Below are 21,973 nucleotides of genomic sequence, written 5' to 3' on the forward strand. Positions count from 1 at the left end.
GGGGGGGGGGGGCACATGCCCTGCTGTGCCCCCTCCCCCCCATTGGTTGCTTGTGCCTGGGGGCTTGCACTGAAAGGGGCAGCAGGAACTCAAACAGCTTTTAAATGATTTCAGGGGAGCTCAAGCAACAGCAGCAAAAGCTCAAGTGCCTCTTTTGTCAAGGTGCTACAAACTCAATGGCCAGCTATAAAGACTTTCCATTTGCAAGGTGGCGTACAATGGAAAAATGGAAGGCAAACAGCCCAAGGTGAGATGACTGTTGGCCATACGAGGAACTTTCTTCAAAGCTCCAGTGTGGGGTCACCTAACATGAAGGAGGTATATTTTAAAGAGAAGTCAGGAAGGGCATCTTTATGATACCAACTGAAAGGCCTGGCCAACTATTCAGGTCACGACTGCCTTGCTTGAAAGTGATTTTGATGTTTGCTGTCCAATTCTTTCCAGACTTTTATAAAAATTCAATTTTTCTGGAACGGATTTATCATTGTGCAAATACATTCAGTTTTAGCATAGGGCTCTGCATCTCTTGAAAGAAATGAAAGATGTCTGAGTCGGCAACATCACGCCGATGTGTTATTGCAAGGAGCAGATGCCTGGTATGAAATTCCAGGTCCAGAATTTCTGAAGTCTAAGGTTTTGAAAGAACAAATCCGACAAGAGAGCTGGGGATGGTTTGTGAACAATTTCATACCTATCCAGGAATCATTTAAACAGGATTTGCGAGGATGTCCGGGGTGCAGCAGAATTTTTATATAAAAGAATGAGAAATCTCGTCTTCATGCACCATGCCCAGTTCTTTCTATTACTCTAGAATTTCTGATGGCTCCTAATGCACTAGCTAGGGCATCTGGGATATTTTACATTAGACAATGGCTGTCAGAGAGTGCGCTCTACCGCCTAAGATTGATTGGAATGTAAAGGGCAATTTGCCTTGATGTTACACGCTGCTCCTTTTACTATCAAAACTTTAAGCTTTACAAAGAAACAGAATAAACAAATCAGCCTGGGCGGATCCCAGGAAGAGTCATATAAAGGGTGTGTAGTCAGTGACCTTTTAGTGTATGAGAGACAGTGATACGCATACCAGCCGCTGCCGTTTCTTCTATACCCCCTCTACGTCAGGAGGTTGCTATAACAAGGAGCACACCATCTAACTGATGCCTGTTGTAAACGCAACCTGGGAGGCTGGTCCGAAGCGAGGCTTGGGATCAAGGAAACTGAAGCTAATCCGTTTTGCTCCTTCTGCAGCCTCAGGCAAGAGACTGCACTTTCCTGCCTCAGTTTCCCCATCTACAGTAAGAGGCCACATTAGGCACCTACATAATCTGCCGTGTACCAAGAGGGTTAGTCCGATAAAGAAAAATGCACCTGTGTTCATTATTGTGACAGCATGAACAGTTCAGGTAAATCTGCTTTGCAGCTCCTCCACAATGAAAGCATTTCCACTATGCTACTATGAAGACACGTGGCAGCAAGTATTCACTACAGATTACAAACCACTCTGATTCTTTATTCTTTTGTTTTAAAGATGTTTTTATACGCCATTAAAATCCTGTTTGCTGAATGCTAGTAAAAAGCTAGCCACCTGTAAAATGAAAAGTGGATGCTGCCGATAAGGGTAGAAATACATTTTGTTTAAAAGCTACAACTACTTTTTAATTTTTAAAACATATACACACGTCTCTGCCCACCGCTCACAATTCTGCTGGCTACAATCACATCCATTTAGAAAACCACCAGCTTTGTCATCACAGAGGATGTTAATCTCAGGCGGTGGGGAAGGAGAAACAGCAGCCAAAGAACTGTAAAGCCAGTAAACTTTCGAGAAACGAAGAGTGTGTATTCAGGCAAAGCGAGCTTAGTAATAAGGAACAAAGACTGAAAACTACAAGGTGGCGGGAAATGTAGAACAGTTTGCAAAGGGAACATTATCCAAAGTGGGTGTATTCAGGTATTTATTGCATGACTCTTCAGCACTTCTTCAGATTTCTGATGAAAATTCAAGGAGCCTAGAAGAAATGCCCGAAAGGCAACTAACGCTAACAACACTAAAAATAATGAAGCTGAAACTGTGGAAAAACTATGGTGGCTGCACACAGAGTACCGAAGCGGCAAGGTATAAAAGGAGTTTCATCACCACTCCCTTGGGATTTGCACAGAGCATACTAACTGCCTCCAGGTCTCTGGGGCTCCGATTACCATGCCAAAACACACCTCCAGAGTTTCCTTATTAGTATAATAAAAGGCTTTATGCTTTGGGGTTCTATTCCCAGCCCCACCATTGACCTTGTGTAGGTCACTTAACCTCCACGTGCCTCAGTTTCTCCACCTGTAAAACAGGAATAAAAAAGTGCAGGCAAACTGCTGAGAATCTGACGACAAGTGTCAGATATGCTCTACGTGGTATTATTTACAGAGAATGACTGAAGTCTCAGGATCTATGCATCACATGCATTAGATATGCAATTTGCAACTAATAACTTATTCAGTGAATTTTGCTTATTTTTCTGTTTGCTCCTCATTTCCATAAACACTTCCTTATGTGTAGCCAGCAAGTGAAAAGCCCGTGGGCACACAGGACATGCTGTATACTCCTGTTCCCTAACTGGAGGAATGACACACTTCGAATCAGGTTTCTGGGGTGAATGCTCACACCGATAAGCTCAAGGTTTGACCAGGTACTGCCACCTGCAGCAACCTCCTAGGCTGGACCTTCAAGAAAGGAGGACTGGGCAAGTCAAGGCAAACCCACTTAAAAACTAGGGCAAACATTTGGAAATGGCCGTGGGCAGGTTACTGCACACACGTCAGACCAGAGGGTGCGGCAGCTGACGAGGCTGGAGACTCAGGAACTGAATCTGCAGACTCCACTTTCTACTGGGATAGAACTAACCGGTAGTTTAAAAATCTCCAAGTATCCTCTGGAGAAACATCGGGTCTTTAGATATATAGAAAGGAGGAGAATGGGCAGATGGGGCCTACTGAGCACTAAGCAGAAAACTTGGTCTCTCTTACTAGGGTACCACAAGGCAACCAGCTCCAGCAACTCTTCAAGCACAGGGATGTACACACAGCTCCCACATGAAAGTGCACAGAGCTGGGGTCAGGGATAAAGGGGCAGGAAGGATATGATTTGAAGATCTCTGTCACTCCAGATCAGTCTGAAAGCCACATCCTTGAAGTGCGGGGCCGATGCCAGGCGCAGGTGGAACTCTGTTGCAATGGAAGTCGCTGCTGGAGATGAGGTTTAAGTGGCAGATCTCCGTGTGCAGGAGCTTTGGCTTGGCTCCCTCGGGGATCCCTGCCCCTGCGTTGCACAGCACCAAGTCCAACGACCGGATAGAACGACTTACCCTTTCCAGTCACTTGCAGCATCTGAAGCTTATCATTATGACTCTGTTTGGTTCTTCCCCCCATTTTCTTCCTGGTTACTGCTCCTCTCGTCTGTCCCAGGCGGCCTTGCATGAAGCAAGTTTTGCCTTTATGATGCAATACGTGGGACCAGGTGAGGCCCTGACTCCTCTGATCACTTAAGCAATGGGCAACAGCAGCTTCTGTTCTTATTGATAGCATGCAGGTGCTAGTAAATACCAACCTCGAGGGTATTCTCGGTAAACACATAGCCATCCCCAACGCCTCGCGCGCGCACACGCTCGCTTTAACCGACACTGAACTCACACCTCACAAACAAATTATTTAACTACTCTATTCCCCCAGGAATACAGTGATCATTTCAAATGCAGCTCCCTGCTCATCTCTCACATACACGCAACGGCCTGATAGGTTAAATGCTGCCATTTAATTACAGTAATGGAAGCTGCTATTTTTTGGTTCCCCTGAATACCTCTTCTCTCTCGCTCTTTTTAAACACACTCAGCGAGTCATCTTTTAAACATGTATTTTATATTTCAGGGTTTAACAGCTGCATGCTCCTGGTTACTCTGAGAGGGAGCAAAGAGATTTTTCTCTTAGTGCATGAAAAACTGGCCTCTTAAATGCCACCGAAAAGGAAAAATGAAGCAAAAAAGGGGAAAATGCCAAACAAGATAGAGAAAGCCTGTCCTTCCCTCTACTCAGATGAATCAATGTCGACTGTGCGGAATAAAATTAGTGACCAAACGGTGCTGTAAATAAAATGTGAGAGAAAACAGTCTGAGTAATTTTGCTGAAGGTGCTTAGAGATCAGTATGTCCTACGGAGCATACTGTGGCAGCTTACGCACAGGACTGAGCGCCAGGAACTCCTCAGGTCTAACTAGACCTTTGGTACATTGACTTGCTCTTAGTTGCCCTGCCTCAGTTTCCCCATTGGTAAAATAGGGATATGTCCCATCTCCCAGCAGTGGCCTATGGATTAGTGTTTGCAAAGTGCTTGGAAAAGTAAAAGGTCTCCCCAGCGGGAAAAAAAAAAGATTTGAGGGGAACACACAAAGGAGATAATACTGATTTCCCTCCACACCAGGCATCATAAGAATTAGTTAGTTTATACTGGTAAAGGGCTTCAAACATGTAAATGGCTAAAGTGCAGGGTAAAGTGTATTAACTGCTGGGGCATACTGCAATGCACATCTCTTGCAGGACCAAAGGAAGAGGGCTGCAGGCACCCCAGGAAGGTCCTTATGAATCATTATTACTGAGGGAATATCATTATATATGGGCCCTGCAACAATTAGCTGTGGGGTTTATATTTTTCAGTGTATGACAACTGAAAGAGCCCTGGAGCAAAGCTTAAGTCAAAATCGAGTCTTACATATTTTCACACCTCAACATTCCTAGAAAAGACCTGACCTACTCCCAGCCTAATCTTCAGCTCTTCTCTACATGTGCAAAGCTGCTATGGCTCTGTAAGATGTCGGTATCTTATTTACTCGGTGGCCCCCAAACCACAATGAAATGTCCCAGCTCTCAGCGCAGAGACACAGCCCTGCCTCACAGTCAAGGGAGTCTGTCTACCGCTGTCTCTGGCCCCCCAGGATGGCAACTTAAAGGTGAGGCAGGGCAGCAGAGATAAAGACAAATTTAATTTTGTTTATCACCATAAAAAGGGACATTTCCACATGGACATCAAGGACATGAATATCGTGTGTAGGCAGGGGCAGGGGGGGGAAATTATAAACGCATTTTTGGCGAAATTCAATAAAGCTGATTCCACTGCATAAGGTCAGCAATTTACTTTTAAAAAATGATATGATTGCAACTTTTAATATAACCCATGTATTTGCTGCAAGATGCTCTGAAAGATTGTGTAATGTAACCATCCGACCTCTCCACAGGAGCAGAGATCACCCCATTTACCCTTTATTGTCTTGATAAGAGCAGTGCACATTTGCACAGTAAGACAAAGTCAACAGCTTTTACTTAAGAGAGCCTCAGATTTCACGGGGAATGAATTCTCTTCTCTCCTCCTAGGGGAGTGGGGTCTCCCCTGGGCTAGGCTCCATCAGGAAGAGCAGAAAAGAACAAACACTAGACTAAATTCCACCTTTCTCCAAGGAGAGGGCACACCCCCCTCCAATTTTAACTCAGGGAGAGTGATGGGGAGCAGAAGAGAGGATCATTATTGGAACAACACAGTTATAGGACCACGGGCACTCAGACCCCTTGTCACCACAAGAGATTTGGTCTAACATAAAGCAGAACGTTGCCCGTGAAAACGCAGAGACCGAATTAATACGGAAACTTAATTTATCTTCCCCGTAGGGAGAGGGCACCTCACGAATACTACAACGGGGTTCTTCAGAGGAGCAATATGGTATGCCCTGGATTACAGACCCTGCTTTGTTCCCCAGGGGAGAAAGAGGTCCCTCCAGAACTGGTTTGTTCATGGATTGCACTGGGGACCGAATTTCCTTTCTGGCCAAGGAGGAGTGTGAGAAAACCCTGGGTTGGATGGCCGAGTGAACTCCTCCTTCCATCCCAAAACATTTTATGTAAGTGCACACAGATCTCTCTGCCTGTCTGAAGGTGAAGCTTGCTTCAAAGGTCAGAGCTCCAGGGCTGGATTAGGATTGCACGCAATCTGCCTGAGCCGTGGCAGTCTGACATTCTAAAGTTTGCTAACTCCCCCTCCCTTACCCAGCTGACAGAGGTAAATCCTCCGTCTCTGCAAGTGTTGTTTTCATTGCAATGAATAACTCACATTTTTTTTTACATCACATGTTGCAGCATAGTGATCTGCAACCTGAAGAGCTCAAAGCAGTTTACAAACTAGAATGAATTAAACCTCCACATGCCTGTATGGTGGAAGTAATCATCGCTGCCCCCATTCTTTTAATGGACATATTGAGACCCAGAGACCTGAAGTTACTTGGCCCAGGAAGCAATGCCAGAGACAATACCAGGTCCTAAGTTTTAACCACAAGGCCTATCTTCTTTTTCTATATTCTCTCACTCAAAAGATATCTACAGCTGTCTGCTACAATTACAAGTCAAAAATGAACTTTTCTAAGCGTCCCTGCTGTAATCTCAACTCAGGGTCTGAAAAATCTGTGTTCTTCTCACCATCATCAACAGTAAAGATCCAAGGCTCAGAATTTAGCCAGCAATTTTAACATTGGTACATGATCCAGCATAGACTTCAGTTCATTCTGCCATAGCGGTGTTGGCTCTGCAGGGCTACCAGGAACAGAAACCTGATTCTGGCAGTACACAAAGCAAATATGGCTCAAAAACACACCCAGAGGGAGCAACATGAACTAATTTTACAAAGTCAGTTTAAACTGCTCTTTTCCATTACACAGTTACAGACAGATGGCCAAAGTGAAAGTCACTGTTAAAGCAGTGACATCCCAGTTATTTGTTCAAATAAAGCTTCCAGCTGATGTTCTGGAGCGCAGAAAACTTTCTGGGCACTGGGTAAGTCTGCTCCTATGTACCAGGAATTTGCAAGCTATGATAACGCAGCAAAGGTGCTGACGGATGCTACCACTGAAATCCCCGTGAATTTCCTGCAGGCTGGGAGAAGTGGGAGTTGTGGCTGACTGTTCGCTCAATGTACTGTAAATGAATCAGCGCTCTTGTTCTGCCGAGTGCATATCTAAATGGTTCAAGAGTGTTGTAGAGTGAGGCTGAAGTAAGCGAGAGAGGCTATTACCACTAATGTGACTTGTACCCTCCGTTATGGAACAAATAAAATGCGCATTTAGAGGTTGTCAAATTTGAGAGCGTCTCTCCCTCAGTGGAGTCTTTGCAACATCATTAAAACATCAAACGGGTGCCTCTCACGGTGCACTTTCCGGAGCTTTCACACAGAAAACAGAGGAGAAAAGTCATTGTGAGTTTCATCTTTTCAACGTGAAACTGCAGAGCACTTACCAAACCCCACTGGACGTGTTACTTTGCAGGACACACCTTCAAAGATGGAAGGCCCCAAAGTTTGCCTTGCCTTGTTAATTTTAATCTTTTTAGAGATCCAAGTGGAGCTTTATCTCCACTCTTCAGCAAATACAACAATGCAACACCAAGCCAGCACCCCCCAGCAGCCTTGCACACATCAAATGGTATGATGCCCCTGGAAATTCCCCAGCAAAAACCAACAACTGTGCGCTCAGGTAATTGTGGGCAGAACTTTTGCAAAAGCAGCACTGCCTTTTTAAGTAAAGTGTGTTGAAAATTGCGCAATTCAACAGGTTTTCATGCCGGAAAATGCTGATCTGACAAAACCTCAACATATTGCAGAAATTTATTGATTTTGTTGAAATCTGACAGCAAATTATCTACATGTTTTATTTTGATGTTTAAATTATGGTATTATTTTACCTGCATCAAATATATTGAGTTATAATAAAAAAGGCTAAATGAAAGTGTGGCAAACTTGTCAAAATACTGTATTCTGACAGGTTAAAATGACAATGTGAAATTTCACAGAAAGAAAAGTCAGAAATTGAACTCTTCATCCCAATTCAGGACAAATATCCAATTTCAACATTTCACTAGTTCCCCCAAGATGGAAATTAATTGTACCCCAGCTCACGTGAAGCTTCTATGGGGTTATAAAAAATGTTTTTCAATTATGTAACATACCTTGATCAAAGAGCTATTTTAAAATGCGCAAATCATCTGTAAGCTAGTAGGATTTCAAAACACAAGCCCATGTGCACATACCTACACACACAGAGATCACTTCTAAAATTTCTTGACCTGCACTAAATATTAAGAAAGTGGTGTCATGCTTCCCAATCCTACACAAAATTCCACCCTTGCTGTTTCTCACTATAAACAGCGGCTGGCTGATTTCACACTTAATAGCATTTATGCTACGCAAAGCCTATGTCACCAGCCAAAAGATGATTGCCTGTAGTAATCGAGAACTATCACCTTTCTTGGACTTCAGCATCACATAACTGGCAAAGCTGGGAATTGCATTATAGAGTGCTTTTTGCATTCCCTTGAATCACCATGCACATAGCCACCAGAGGCAAGAAGTGAACCGCTTTCTCCAACTGCACGCAACTCCAGTGTCCTGCCCCAACCTTACTTCCACATCCTGAAGAAAGGGTTAAGGAAGGATTATCTCTATCAAAGAGCTTTCTTTTGAAAGAGCCCAGCAGACCTAAGGAACAGCCCCTGACCAACTCCCAAGCACACCTCAGTGGCTGACTGTTTGGGGAAGTTTTGTTGGCACTGCTGTTGCAGGTTTCCTCGTGGCATGGAAGAGTTGGTGCAGAAATCTGTAGAGTTCACGACAAGTTCAGATAACACAAGCAGTAGGAAAATTGATGGGGGAAGGAGCCAGCGTGATGAATAGGCTGGCACAGAACAGCAGGTGACAGATATGCACATGCAAGACTGTCAGGGTAGGAAGACATCCCTTCATAGCAGATGGATGGAGATTCTCAATCACTCTCAGGAAAAAAAAATTAAACTAATGCAGAATTCCAGAGCTGTGGTCCTAATCTCCAGTCCACGAGTGCATTTGCACTTCTGGGTCAGGAGAAACCTGCATGGGAAATCTTATTTGTAAATGCAGAAAACTATCGGTATTGGGCAAACATTAGCAGAGTGGATGCCAGACGTAGATGCAACAACAGATACCCTTGACTCAGCCAGGACCGGGTGTAAGTTTGCTAGTGCTAAAAAGGGCTCACTCTGTCTTCATTCTGGGAGTTCCAAATCAGGTCCAGAGAACCCATCGTATTGCATGTGATAAACACAGATGTGTTGCTTCAGTATTTGGTCGGAAGATCCCTAAACAATGTCCTGGTACTGCAAGGAAAGGTTTGAAGCCTTCTTTCCCTGGACTTAAGTAAAACAGATAGGGGAACATTGGTCTGTCTTTCAGCACAGACATAAAGCAGAGGCCATGATTATCTGCGGTAATTAAAGATCCCATGGTGCTTTTCAAAATCTTTGCAAACTTTCAACTCCAGTAACCACACGCTACTTCCCCAGATCTCACCTTGCAAGATCACTCAGATGCAGTAATCTGTATTTCCTGTCCTAAAACTCTTGCAGTCGGGTTGAACAGCTGCTGCCTTGCTTCTCAGAGGTGGCTGCATCTCAATGGTAGGCAAAGCGGCCTTCACAAAACACTTTTGTGCTCACGAACAGACTACTGAGAAGTGTAATCAGCTGCTGGGTATAACATGCTCCAAGCTCCTTTGATGAAAGGCATTATGGAAATACACAAAATTGTTTGTTCTGTAAATATTCTGCTTCTACAGGAAAGTGCCAGCTAACTTCCTCTCAGCACACGCTATTTTGTGTCTGTTTAAAAAGTCTTCCTCTTACCATGCTCGTTGCGGCTGTGTTTGAGCACCTGCTACAAACTTCCATCTCACGCTTTGGGGTGAGCACCCATCCTGGTTCTGGCCATGTCATTCAGCATTTCCCTTTCATCCTGCGCTGATGCCATTTGCTCTGGCTGCACTGTCTTGCCTAATCCACTGAGTATTTTCATGTAATGGTAAAACAAACATTTACTGCCAACAGTTGAATTCTTAGCCTTGGCCTCCGGCTCTGCATCTCTTTATGTGCATGCACTTGATGAGATCTGCATGGACAGTTACACTTACCAGATAGGCAACCAGTTATCCAATCTGCACGTGCAAATGGGGGGAAACCCCTGTTAGCCCAGTGATTTGCACACACAAGAGTAAAGCTTGGCTCCAAAAAAAAATAAAATAAAATTGTAAATGCCTTGTAGTTCCAACTCTTTCCCATCTTCTAAATCCATATCCCGCCAACAAGTCAGCAAAGAATGACAAAATGCCCAATGTGCCCCAAGTATTACTGGTACCTCTGACCCCATCTCCATATCCCTGAGTCAAAGTGGGTGGGTCTTCAGAAACAGGAAGGGAGAACTACAGCGATCCTGTTGAGATGGGTGGGTTTCGACAGCGCATGTAGCTAACTGGGTCTTTTGCATGAGCTGGACTCTGCTGCCTTGTGCTGTGCTTTGTGCTCAAGGAAAAGCTTTGTAAAAAAAAAAAACTGTTCAAGCTTCACTGAGACATGTTAAAGAATTAATTACAAAGTAAAGCTGAAGGAGAAAATTAATTTTAGAAACATAAGAGGTTACTTTTCTTTTCCTCCCTTTTCTGGAGGTGGGGGAGGAACGGCAGTTATTTTCATTCTCATCCTGGGGGCAGAAGCTGGGAGCTGTCCAGTCGATAACCTGGCCATCAGAACAAGGTTTGTAATTAAAAGGTCAGTGACCTGGAAAGCTAGGGCCTCACTCTCAGGGCTTCTCAGTAATGACGGAGCTATTAAATTAAGACTGTTATGAAATCAATGCTAAAAAAGCTTTCATGGTAACGAGATTCCATTCAAGGACATGCAAACTGCCTCATGAAATGGACTTAAATTATAAAAAAGAAAAGTAATAAAAGAGAGTTAAATTGAAATCTGCGGAAGAATTCACTCCCCTTAAAATCCTCCGACACTAGGCAGTGCCCCTCAAGGTGATCCACTTGGGTTTCTGCAGTGGATTGTGTTTGGCAAAGAGATGGTTTAGCTGCTGGTGGGGGTTCAACTTCCAGGAATACAGGTGATTAGAAAAGGAACAGAAAGGAGTCAATTTTCTACAGGCGACTCCTGGAATCAAGACATTTGTTTCCTGGGAAGCACATATGCTTGGCCCTGCACTGCGTTAGAGCATTTAAAGCAGAACAAATTACTCGTCGCCGCTTTACAAGCGCCTCTAGAGTTCTCAACCTCCAGTTGCCTTCTAAGCTGACAACCACCCTCCAAATCTCTACCTTGCTGCTGTCATCGTGACTTGAATGACGCTGCAAAATGCTGCGTAGGACCACAGGGAAAGCTTCTGCATTAACTTGATTGCTACGAGCCAAGGTAATGAAACAGATTAATAGACCCAACATTTAAAAGGGCAAAACCTTCTCTGACCTCCCACTCACTCGCCAAAGAGGAGCTTGACTCCACTTGTAGGCAGGTTGTCTGTTGTGTTATGAGAACATCACCAGTCAACGTAAGAAGTCTTCTGAAGACAGTTGTTGACTCTCCAGCTTTCCAGATTGACTATTCTCCCCAGTGTAAACAGGAACCATAGTTTATCTACTTGAAATGCCCACTACCATTGCATTGGAACCTCTCCCAATCAGCAACGCATTTCTCCCAAATTTTTTCTCAGTCGAGAAGTCTTTCCACCTTCGTGTTTCAGAGAGATAAGTGACCTATCCAAGGTCACAAGGGACACTTATGGCAGAACAGGGATTTGAACTCACGTCTCTCATGTTCCAGGCTAGTACTTTAGCGGGTGAAGCTTCCCACCACTAGTGCCCCTGCTCCCATTCCCTCCCTAGTTGGAAACTACAGATTCAGAGAGCACAGCATTAAGTCATGTGAGCTACTAGATGGGTAGCAGAGCAGCACAGGACAGCCGAGGCACGACAGCTAAACAGCAGACATCTCTGCAAGGGTTCAAGCCCCCACATGCCATCTAATTCCTCCCAAGGCGCCACTGGTTCTCTGTGGCATTTCATCAACAAAACCAGATAGTTGGACAAAAACAAAAAACAAAAACAAAAAACTTTTTTTTTTTAAATTTCTTACAGATAGATATTCTGAAGGGAAACAGCTGTTTTCCCCCTTGATCTGAAGAAGATCATGATAAAAAAAAAAAGGAGGAAATGTCATAAATTACACAAAATGCCGGCGTAAGCTTCAAAGAAAATGATAAACGATTCTAATAACTTCATGTTTCTCATTAATGCCTCTGTATTTGGAAGTTTAGAAGTGCTCGAGACAACAGAGAAATCTCATCCAACTTCTGAAATACCTTCCGCATCCCTCCTATTGTCAACCTCACATCCCACGTGCCTAAAATATCAGACCACCAAATTCTTACCCTACCAGCAACAGGGAAAGTCTGCCCTGAATCCCACCGCTGCTGTTTCACAAGGCAACAAACACAATCCATCTGATGATCCTAAACTAACCTTCATTTCCCACTGAACTGACATGCACTACAGGGACCTCAATTTCTATATTAAATATTAAATAATATTAAAAGAGAAACAAAATTGGATTTGTCTTTTCAGGAAAGAGATGTTTATTAAAGGAAAAAAAAAGAGGTAAGATTATAATTCAAAGCAAGGCATCACTGCAAGTCCCAGAAGTGAAATTTCCTGGGCAAAGCTGAGACTGCAGTGGTGGGAGCTCCCACACAGCCAATATTTTAGTTCCATTCCCCATAGGCTTTCCTGCTGGAAGAGACTGACTGGAGGAGCTGAAAGCTTCCCCACGGGTAGAACATCGCCCCTTTGCTTACGGCTGTCACAGATAGTCAGTGGTCCTCACCTACTCTCTACAGTGACTTCTCCCAGAAGAAGCTGGAACCAAAGAAACAGTTAACCCCCCACGGAGAGGATGTATACACAAAGGGAATGCTGCCTACAGACAGCTAGTTCTGGTACCACCTCTGTCACTCTGCCAGGCTCATGTTAAACAGCATAACCACCTACAAATTGTGGATATATGCCCCGTACATCGTTGACTCTGTGTCTGTAAAACTCTTTGAAATCTTTACCGAAAGATGCTGTAGATTTGCAGAACAATTACAAATAAATACATATGCAGAACTTCTTCAGAGGCCGGGAGAAGATTCAGAGCTCTCTGCAAAGGGAAGTCCTGGTGGCATCTGGGTTACTGAGATTCAGGGAAGATAATGGACTGCTCCTTGGAGGGCCAATGGGAAGATCTCAGGGTCCAAATGGGATTGGAAACTGAATCCTATAGTTTCTTCTTCCTAAGCCCAGGACTGAAGCGACTGCAACATCTAGGGGCGGGAAAGAATTACGCCTGTTCCTTAGGGCATAAAGGGAGACTGCACATGTGCAACTTTTGCTATGGAGCACTGGCCAGAGGCGAGATGTGATCAGGTGGTCAACCACATGTAGTCACATTCCCAATGACTGCTGCAGACAGGCGTTGCTAGACCCCACTCTTCCCTGTTTCTTAATTTTCAGTTTCTAGATAAGCAATTAGTGCAAAGGGGAGGGGGGAAATTAACAAAAAGGAACAAACACTTCTACCAAACAGTTTCTGCTCTTCGGTAATTATTAGCCAAGTAATTCATAAGAAGTATTAGTCGGGCCACAGTGTCTCTCTGCTTCCCTCTCCCTACCCCTCCTCTTCTCCCAGTCAGGGATTTATTAAAATTAAACAGATTAGATGGAGCTCCTGATACTAAAAACTGCTCAGCGAAGCCTGCGGTGGGGAAGTGCAGAGCAAACACCAGAGACATTTGTCTCTAAATTGCTCTAAATACCTTCTGCAAATGAAATTCTAACCCAGCTGCGTTGAGAGAGAAAATGAGGAATAACTGGTCATTGTCAGCAGAGAAGATCAGGCGGTTATAATATTGCACGATATACTAGGGACTAAGGATCTCTCGGCAACAATAGATTTTGTATCAGGTTACCCCGGGTAATCAGCACAGCTTTTAGGCTCAGCTTTCCCCTGCTTCATTGCTTCGATGATAGAGTTGAAATCCCCAAGCTTTTATGATTAATTACTCCCCGTAGGTCCACATATTTCAAGGAAAAACTCATGGAGCAGAGCAGCCAACAAGCTCCAAATTTTAATGCCATCCTGATGGCAAGCGAGGGTAAAAACAATGCACCCAGCAGAATTATCCCTCTATGCTGGGATGCTCTGTAACCGGCACTGGGGTCAGCTAGCACCAGGACCACGTTCCAACTGATGTACCTGCAAAGCACTGTTTCTGGTGAGCTTGTTCAAACACAATCCCTCCCATTATACTCTTGCTGCTTTCAGGTCCAAGAAGAGCAGTGTGGTGCTTGTAAATGAACAATCTATCTTGTGCCATCAGATCTCAGGGATTTCACTAAATGATTCATATCTCCAACCCTGACAATATTTCAGGGGTTCCTTATTTTCCACAGCTCAAGATCTACAGCCACAGAATTCAAAGAACACTGCTGAATTTGTAATGTTAATATAAAAATGGGTCCTCACCCCCTCCCATGTACGAAGTTTGCAATTCTACCGCCCCACCAGCATCACTCAATCTACCTTTTCTGTTCTGTAGAGCATTACATTCAATCCAGGGCAAGACCTGCCTTTATTATCATCTACTTCAGCGCATACGTGGCACGGAATGATCTTGGATGGGCAGTCTGAACTGGAGTGAACTTCACCTGAAAGACACTAATGCGTAGCTAAGTTGCTGGCTTAAAACTTGAAGCCAAAGGAGAACCCCTGAGTTAGCTCCTTTATAAACAGAAGGGAAAACCTGTTACCAAGCTGTCATCAAAGCACAGTCCATCTGCCTGAGAAATACTGGATTTGTCAGGATCCGTTCTATCCCTGCTATCAAAATCCAGTCGCAGTTTGCCATTTCAGCCTGAAAATCAGGACCCCAAGACTGACCTTAACTTGACCTTGTTTAGTCTACCAGGTCCCTGTCCTTCACTCCTCTCCCCGACTCTTCTTCAGAAGCAGCTGACCTTTTAACCTGCAGCTGGTCATTCAAAAGCCAATGACATTAAGGAGGTAGAATTGACCAACTAGCCTGTAACTCTAAACTGCCCTCACTTCTGAGGACCTAAGTTGATAGTTAACCCTAAGATTCCCCAATACGTCTTCTATACATCATTCTACAATGCCACATCTGGGGCCAACATCACCTCTGACCTGCAGGGAGGAAAGTGAAGCTGCATTGCTCAGACTCCCCATAATTTCTCTCATGCAGGAGATACCTAATTTTCCACAGCAGTATCTTCTGGCCCACACCCCGACTCTAACTCTTGCCAAGAAGAGAGAATGAAATTGATGCCTCCATACCTTTCTTCTTAAGAAATGCTCTTCTGGTTGTCAGCGGACTCTGGCGGACCCGGGAGTTTTGTAGAAATTTCACTGCTGTTGCGATCTGATTAGGGTGAGGGGATTGGAGAAACAGAAGAGAGACAAGCTCTGAGTCAGGAACATGTAAAATCCTAATTCTAAACAACACACCCTGAACTAGAGCATCAAGCTATCAAATCCTGTACGAGATGTAGATGGGCTTCAGACAAAAGCTGATCCGACCTTGGGAAACGTTCATATCTGCAACTCCAGCTTGGAGAGAATGGTACAGATATTTCAACTAACAAAAATTTCTCCCCAGACCTCTTTTCCCAGAGGAAACTCTGTTTAGCTACGAGCAGAGTCTCTATTTGGATGCTCAGAGGTGACCAAGAATCAGGTTGTGCCATCCTTAGCTACGTGGACAAGCACAATCAGGAGTGATGAGGCATATCACTGAGGCATAACAGGTGGTTTGCAGCAGCTGAGATTGTTGCAGGGTGTTAGGAAAAAATTCAAGGGTCTGTTGCAAGTAAGGAGACAACCAGCGGTCCTCCACGCCAAGATGCAGTCTACTTGTCTACAGCTATCTGAGCACAAGAAAGGCAGATGACTTTTGATGTTTTAACCTTTGCCTAACCCAACGTCTCTGTTTGAATTCTAAGGGGCTGCTGCCATTTCTTCCACTGTGGTACCTACTGCAGGCAATAGGCAAGACCCTCTTGTCATTTGTAGGCAGGAGGTTATTTTCCATGTCCCCAGTCACAATGCCCTACCAAAGGCACCAAAAATTTTTGGTTTTAATTTCCAGCAATTTACCTGTACAAGTGTATGTTAGCCTTAAGCTTCACTGTGGTGGACTGCACATGAAACTCTGAACTAAGGAATGTAATTTCACCAACATGCTCTAGAACAGGGATATCAAACTTATCTGCCTTCCCAGCCCGAGGATATGGAGGGGCACAGAGCTGGTCCATGGGCCAAATCAGACCTACAGACCACCCCCGCACGCTGGAGCCAGTGCACAGAGGTGGTCTGGTGCAGGCGCCACGTGCAGCATGCACCCCAAACTGGCCCTGTACCAAGCATGAAGTGCATGCCCCAGACCAATCCAAGACACGCAGCGAGGACTGCAGGTTGGATGATAGGGTTCTGCGGGCCGGATCCAGCCTGTTGACCGTATCTTTGACACCTCAGAAGAGGAACTTTGAGGTAACTTAGGACTCAGGACCCATACAGCCCTACAGAGTGAAAGAGCTGGAATGATGCTGACTGGCACACACAATAGTTGCATTCTCTTAAAGTGAGTTTAGTGCCAGCAAGAGGTGATGATTCCTCTCTATCCACAGAGAGGTAACAGGACAAATTCCTGCAGATACTCTTGTCCTCCTCCTCCCTTCCTTGAGGAATCACCTTTAAGGATGACAGAGTTCACTTCCCATGGCCCTGGTCTTCTAACGGGATTATAAACAAGGAGGCCTATTTGTGACTGATAACTGTAATGGTCCTGCTGGTGAAGTGGGCAGAGCTGAGGCCACCAACTCCTTTCACACAGTCTGCTGAGCACAGTAACTTCGGGTCCATGCCACTCGGGACTAAATTTAATCTAGGGACCACTTTCCATGTCCCATTATTAAATCCAAGCCGTCCTGTCCCATACATGGTATCTCCTTCTGTGCTGGGGTAAACAGCTAATATGCTTTTATAAAAAGGCAACTGCTTTGGATGGAGCACAGAGGAGAATAACCAGCCTGAAGCAAACAATACTTAGGAGGTATACACATCTATATGAACAGGTGAGAGATCACTTCATCCCAGTTTAGTAGAAAATGGACCTCCATAAATAAGGGGGAGAAGGGGGTTTTTTTCCCATCCCTGAAAGACGGCATCTGTATTCCCGGTAAGCTATGGTAGGTGTCAGAGAAGGAAAGAAAGGATTTGCAGGTCTCCTGGAGTTCAAGCTACAATGAAGCTTCTCGAATTTAGATCTCGATAGGCTTTCAAAATGTTCCATGGTAAAAAGGGAAAAAAAAAATAGAACACACATATTGAAATGACCAAGTTCCACCTTGTTTTTGAATCCAGCCCTTGAAATATGCATTTCTGGTCAGAGAGCAAAGTTCTGATGGGTTTAATGGCACTTTCAATGTACTCAGTGCATTCCATCAATGTTGTGTTGTTTTTTTTTTTTTTAAATTGCATCTCTTATTTCTTTAAATACATTAATCAGGCTAGTGTAGGCAAAACGGATCCATTGGACAATGCAATAAACATGAATTATCATCTATCCAACACGCATAATGGCTTAAAAATACATAATAGCAGGTGTAGTTTAAATGATTAGTTATTACACCTGTGGTGGGTCTGATTCAATTGGGGAAAATCATCTTTAATAGGTTAAAAGGTTTAGATCACCAGGCTTCCCTTAAAGTGGCTGTAGAGAGGGTATGATGGAGTACGCTGTCATTACTAATTCATTTAAGAAAAACGTGGGGGATACAGCAAAGAACAGCATAAACGAGCGAATCCAATTTAAACATCAGGTAAAGCAGAAAACACCTTTTAAAAAAGCATGATAAATGAATTTGGAGGGGAGATGAAATTGACATATTTATTTTAACGGGAATTTGACAAAGTCCCGGCATACTTTCAAGTTGGGGAAAAATGAGCAGAGGGGGGTGGGTTTTTTTTTTTTTTTTTTTTGGTAAGTTTACATTCAATAATTTTCAGTCATAAAGTAATACAGCAGAATACCCCACATAAAGTACATTTTCATCTCATTTACGTGCACTTGATCTGTCTCTTTGGAAATGCAGGCGATAGGCAAATCACACATTTAAACGGTACTGACATCACTAAGCCAGATGCGAAAACATAAAGCGCACCAACTAATAACTTTAGGATAATGTGCTGAATAAGAAAAAATGCCCAAATAAGCAGACACGTAGATGTGTGAACATATCAAAACACTTTCCTTTTTACAATAATTCCTTGTTTCTTTGGGAACTCTTGCAGGCTCCCTCCTGCATTCAGCAAACTAGTAACAGAGGCAAGCAGCATAAAAGGTTTGGAGACCTGAAATTCTATAAGGTCTAAGATTCATACATGAATGTTACCAATTTTTTTTTTTTAATCTGTAAGATATAATGCCATACTTTTTTCTTGTGTCATTTTAAACAGAACCGTTTTAATGTTCTATTGATTGTCACTGTTTATTGGAACACACTTTTGTTTGGAAAAAATGTAAACATTTCAAGATGATTCATTTAAAAAAAATAAATCTCCCCTTCAAGGATTAAATTGTTTAAGCTCTTTCCTGTATCATTCTTCTTCTCTTCCCTTAAAGGTCATAAATATAAAACAAAATAAAATGACCAGCCAGCAGCAAACTTTACAAAAAAACAAGTCCCCAAATTGTTAATTCCTTTTCAGAGTCTCACGTTCCTTTAATCTATGTCTGCCTCAAGAGCTCTCCCCACTTGTTCACCTGAAATATCTTTATTTGGGTAATACAGCTTCTTTATATAAATGACTTATGAAATCATTTTGGATAGGTCAGCGTGCCAATCTTTTAAAAAACAGCACATGAGGATGTTCTATCTTCTAAGGATTCTCTTTGCACAAACAAGGGCGAATGCAGTCCTTTAAAAGGAAAAAAAAAAAAAAAAAAAAGCCCCACTTTGCAGTCCTGGGTATAGATGAAAAATCATGCAGCAAATAGAATTCTGACTCAGCTGGTAACTTATTGTTCCATACTATTTCTGTAACATTTGTAACACTTGACCAAATTTTTCTAGCATTAGGACACTGCCAAGCTGTGTGCATCACCTCACCCCTCTTATATCAGATTGCAAGCTCATAGTAGCCAAGAGACCACATTTACCCATCTGATCACAGTCATTTATTATTTTTAATGAAAAAATATTGTGTTCAGTTGTTAAAAGGGAATTAACTCCCTAAACTTGCTATCCTACCAGCCCTTCTGCATCGAGGGAACGATACGGAGACACACTCTTGAATGGCAATAGCGAGGGGAGAACCCTGCATTAGATCTTGCCTAATCATTTGATTTTCTAATTAGAAGATGAATGCGACTATTCATGGGTTATATTTGTGCCTGGCCAAATTACATAAATTCAGGCCAAATATTCCGCCTCAGCGTCAGAGAGGTAAAACGGAGACAGGAACTTTATTGCAGGTGCTGTGAGAGTGTAACAAGCTGGGGAAATTCTGGGCCAAAGCACTGTATTTTGACATTGCAGCCAAGGTCCCTCACCCCCAAACTGCTTCTCGCTAGCGTTTGTGAGGAAGGTGAGGTCAGCCCTCATTGTTATTACATTCTCAGAAACAGGGCTGTTACCCAAGGAACCCAAGCTGCTTATTCAGCTGCTTGCAGGAACAAAGTAAACCACTTGTATTCAGAAGAACAAACGCAGGGACAAGTGCTTGTGTCCCCCACATCCAGGGGGAAAGGAAAGAAGAAAATCAGCCTGAACATTCACAACTATGCAGGCAGACGAAGAGAGAGAACCGAGAGCCGTCAGGGGTGCAGTGAATGAGAGCTCCGTTAGATTCCCTAACCCTGGGAACCCTCGGTGGGATATTATGGAACAGCATTTGTTGACAGAGTGAGACTTCAGGATGACCTGTGAACTAAAGGTTGGGTCTGAATTACATGCTGCAAGAGGTGATATTTTGTCTCTCTGAGCAGATCTGTCTGTTTAAATGCAACGCTTCTTTTCATTAAGCGCAGGCGGCACAGGCCATGAACTATGCACAGACAGTTTACATTACACGTGCGGAAGCAATCAACACTAGCAGTATATACGATGTATGTAAAAGAAGTTGAAATTAATTTTTTTTCAAGTGTATTAACAAAAATAATATGGAAACAACAAGAAAAGCCCAATCAATTTTAGCCAGGGTAAAAAGCCATGGCTACAGGGCAAATGGACTGATCAATACATTAGCCTCTTGCAACACGCCCCCCTGCCCCCCCCCCAGCATACAGCTCTACGTTTGCAAGGCTCGGAAGATTAAATTGTCTGTGAAAGGTTTCTGTACTCCTACTCCAAAGGAGATACCCAGAATCCTGTTAACAAGCGTCAGGCTAAAGCCAACTCAAGTTTTAACAAGGGCTGACTTAAAAGCCTGGCATTGCAATGAGCAAGAGAACCTTTTCAAACAGAAATGCTGCGTTTTAGTAAGAAATCAGGGCTCTGTCAGGACTAACTTGACAAATATGGTCATCGGTGGCACAACGAAATAGTTGCAAAGCAGCTGTTAATCAGGGAAACGCATCGTAGAACGCTGATGCTAGCACTCATGAAAAAATGCAAGGGGCTAATTATGAAGCTATATATCTCACTAAAGAGGCACTGCTCCTTGAGATTCCAGGCAGAGCTCTCTCCGAGTCAGGGTCCTGGGACACTACGCACATACTGAGCTCTGTAATCCAAGCTTTCCGTTCCCAGGGCAAACCCCACCTTTTCCTAAGTCAGGGTTCAGAGGCAAGGAGACCAGATTTATGCCTTCCAAAAACTGCTTGTCCTTTCTAATCAGGGTATGTGTGACCACAAGAGAGAGAAAACGCATGCAGACACTAATTTACATTTACCTGATGCACAAAGCTCTCATTTGAACTGGGGTGAAACCCTGGAATTACTTCCATGGTGGTAGCACCTAGAAGCCCCCCCCAGAGAACGGGGCCCCTTTCTGTAGCATCTCTACAATCACGTATTAAAAGGTAGCTCCCCAAAGTGACCAGACCAGAGGAACCTGTGTGAACTTACTAACAACTTCTGTGGGACAGCATTAAAAAGATCTCACTCAAGCAGAGGATAAAGAAAATTGAAAGGCAAAGCATTTCACAGGATCCATAATCTGAAAGAAGGTAGGGAAGAAAGAAAGAAAACAAGCCCCAAGTCAGATTTAAATCAGGAATCCTGAACTGAAAAGAAAGCAAAAGCAGTGAAGGGAGATTAAAGAAAGGGTAATAAAAATCTAAAATCCCAAGTCCCGAGGACCCACTAGAAAGAGTTCTGTGAATGAAATCTAACCCAAGAATGCCAACACAATAAAAACCAGGTGAAAGGCAGAAAAGATTATGTGCCAAGGAAGCATTTATCACCCAGCTCTCAATAACACTGGGAAGAGCAAGGCCCCCTGAAACTAGAGGCGAGCGTGGGGAGGGGTTGGGGTGGGCAGGTGGATTTCCATTTGATACTCCGAGAAAAACCACCCGGGTGGCACAAGAGGAATAACCTTGGGCTGGACAAAGTTGCCGGAGCTGTGCCAGAGCAGAGCCAGTACTCCCCCTAGCCGAGGCCCGGGGGAGGCACAGGCTTCGCCACCGAACGCAGCCCAAATTAAGTGTTTTCACTCAGTGGAAATGAAATGTTTTGCAAGATGAAACAGAAAGAAAATTGAGGTTTTAGGTAATTACTAGTTGGCATTTACATATCACAGGCTGGTTCAACACCTATTCATTTTCCTCTTTTATTTTCAATTTTTTAAAATTGCTCATTAAAACGCACATATGACAGGGACGGGGGGGGAAAAAATTACTCTTCCTCTTTTTCCCCGAGGACTACAAAATTCAGATCTACTTTAAATACGTTTATCTATAATTATCACATACAAAAAAGCCCTGCTTAATTTACATTAAGAGGGTGACCAAAAAAAAAAAAAAAAAAAAACCAATAATA

At 43.6% G+C, this 21,973-nt stretch overlaps 1 protein-coding gene across 2 annotated transcripts in view; it reads right to left on the bottom strand.

The window, feature by feature from the left end:
• Positions 1 to 21,973, bottom strand: part of PEX14 (peroxisomal biogenesis factor 14) — a 97,383-nt gene that overhangs the window by 37,797 nt on the left and 37,613 nt on the right. For both annotated transcript variants that reach the window (XM_019511749.1, XM_019511750.1), the window contains one exon: positions 15,267 to 15,351. In XM_019511749.1, the coding sequence (XP_019367294.1) occupies positions 15,267 to 15,351 (85 nt within the window). The remainder of the gene's footprint in view (positions 1 to 15,266; positions 15,352 to 21,973) is intronic.

This window comes from Gavialis gangeticus, unplaced genomic scaffold, assembly GCF_001723915.1.
Source record: "Gavialis gangeticus isolate Ggan-Ray unplaced genomic scaffold, GavGan_comp1, whole genome shotgun sequence".
NCBI classification, from domain to species: Eukaryota; Metazoa; Chordata; order Crocodylia; family Gavialidae; genus Gavialis; species Gavialis gangeticus.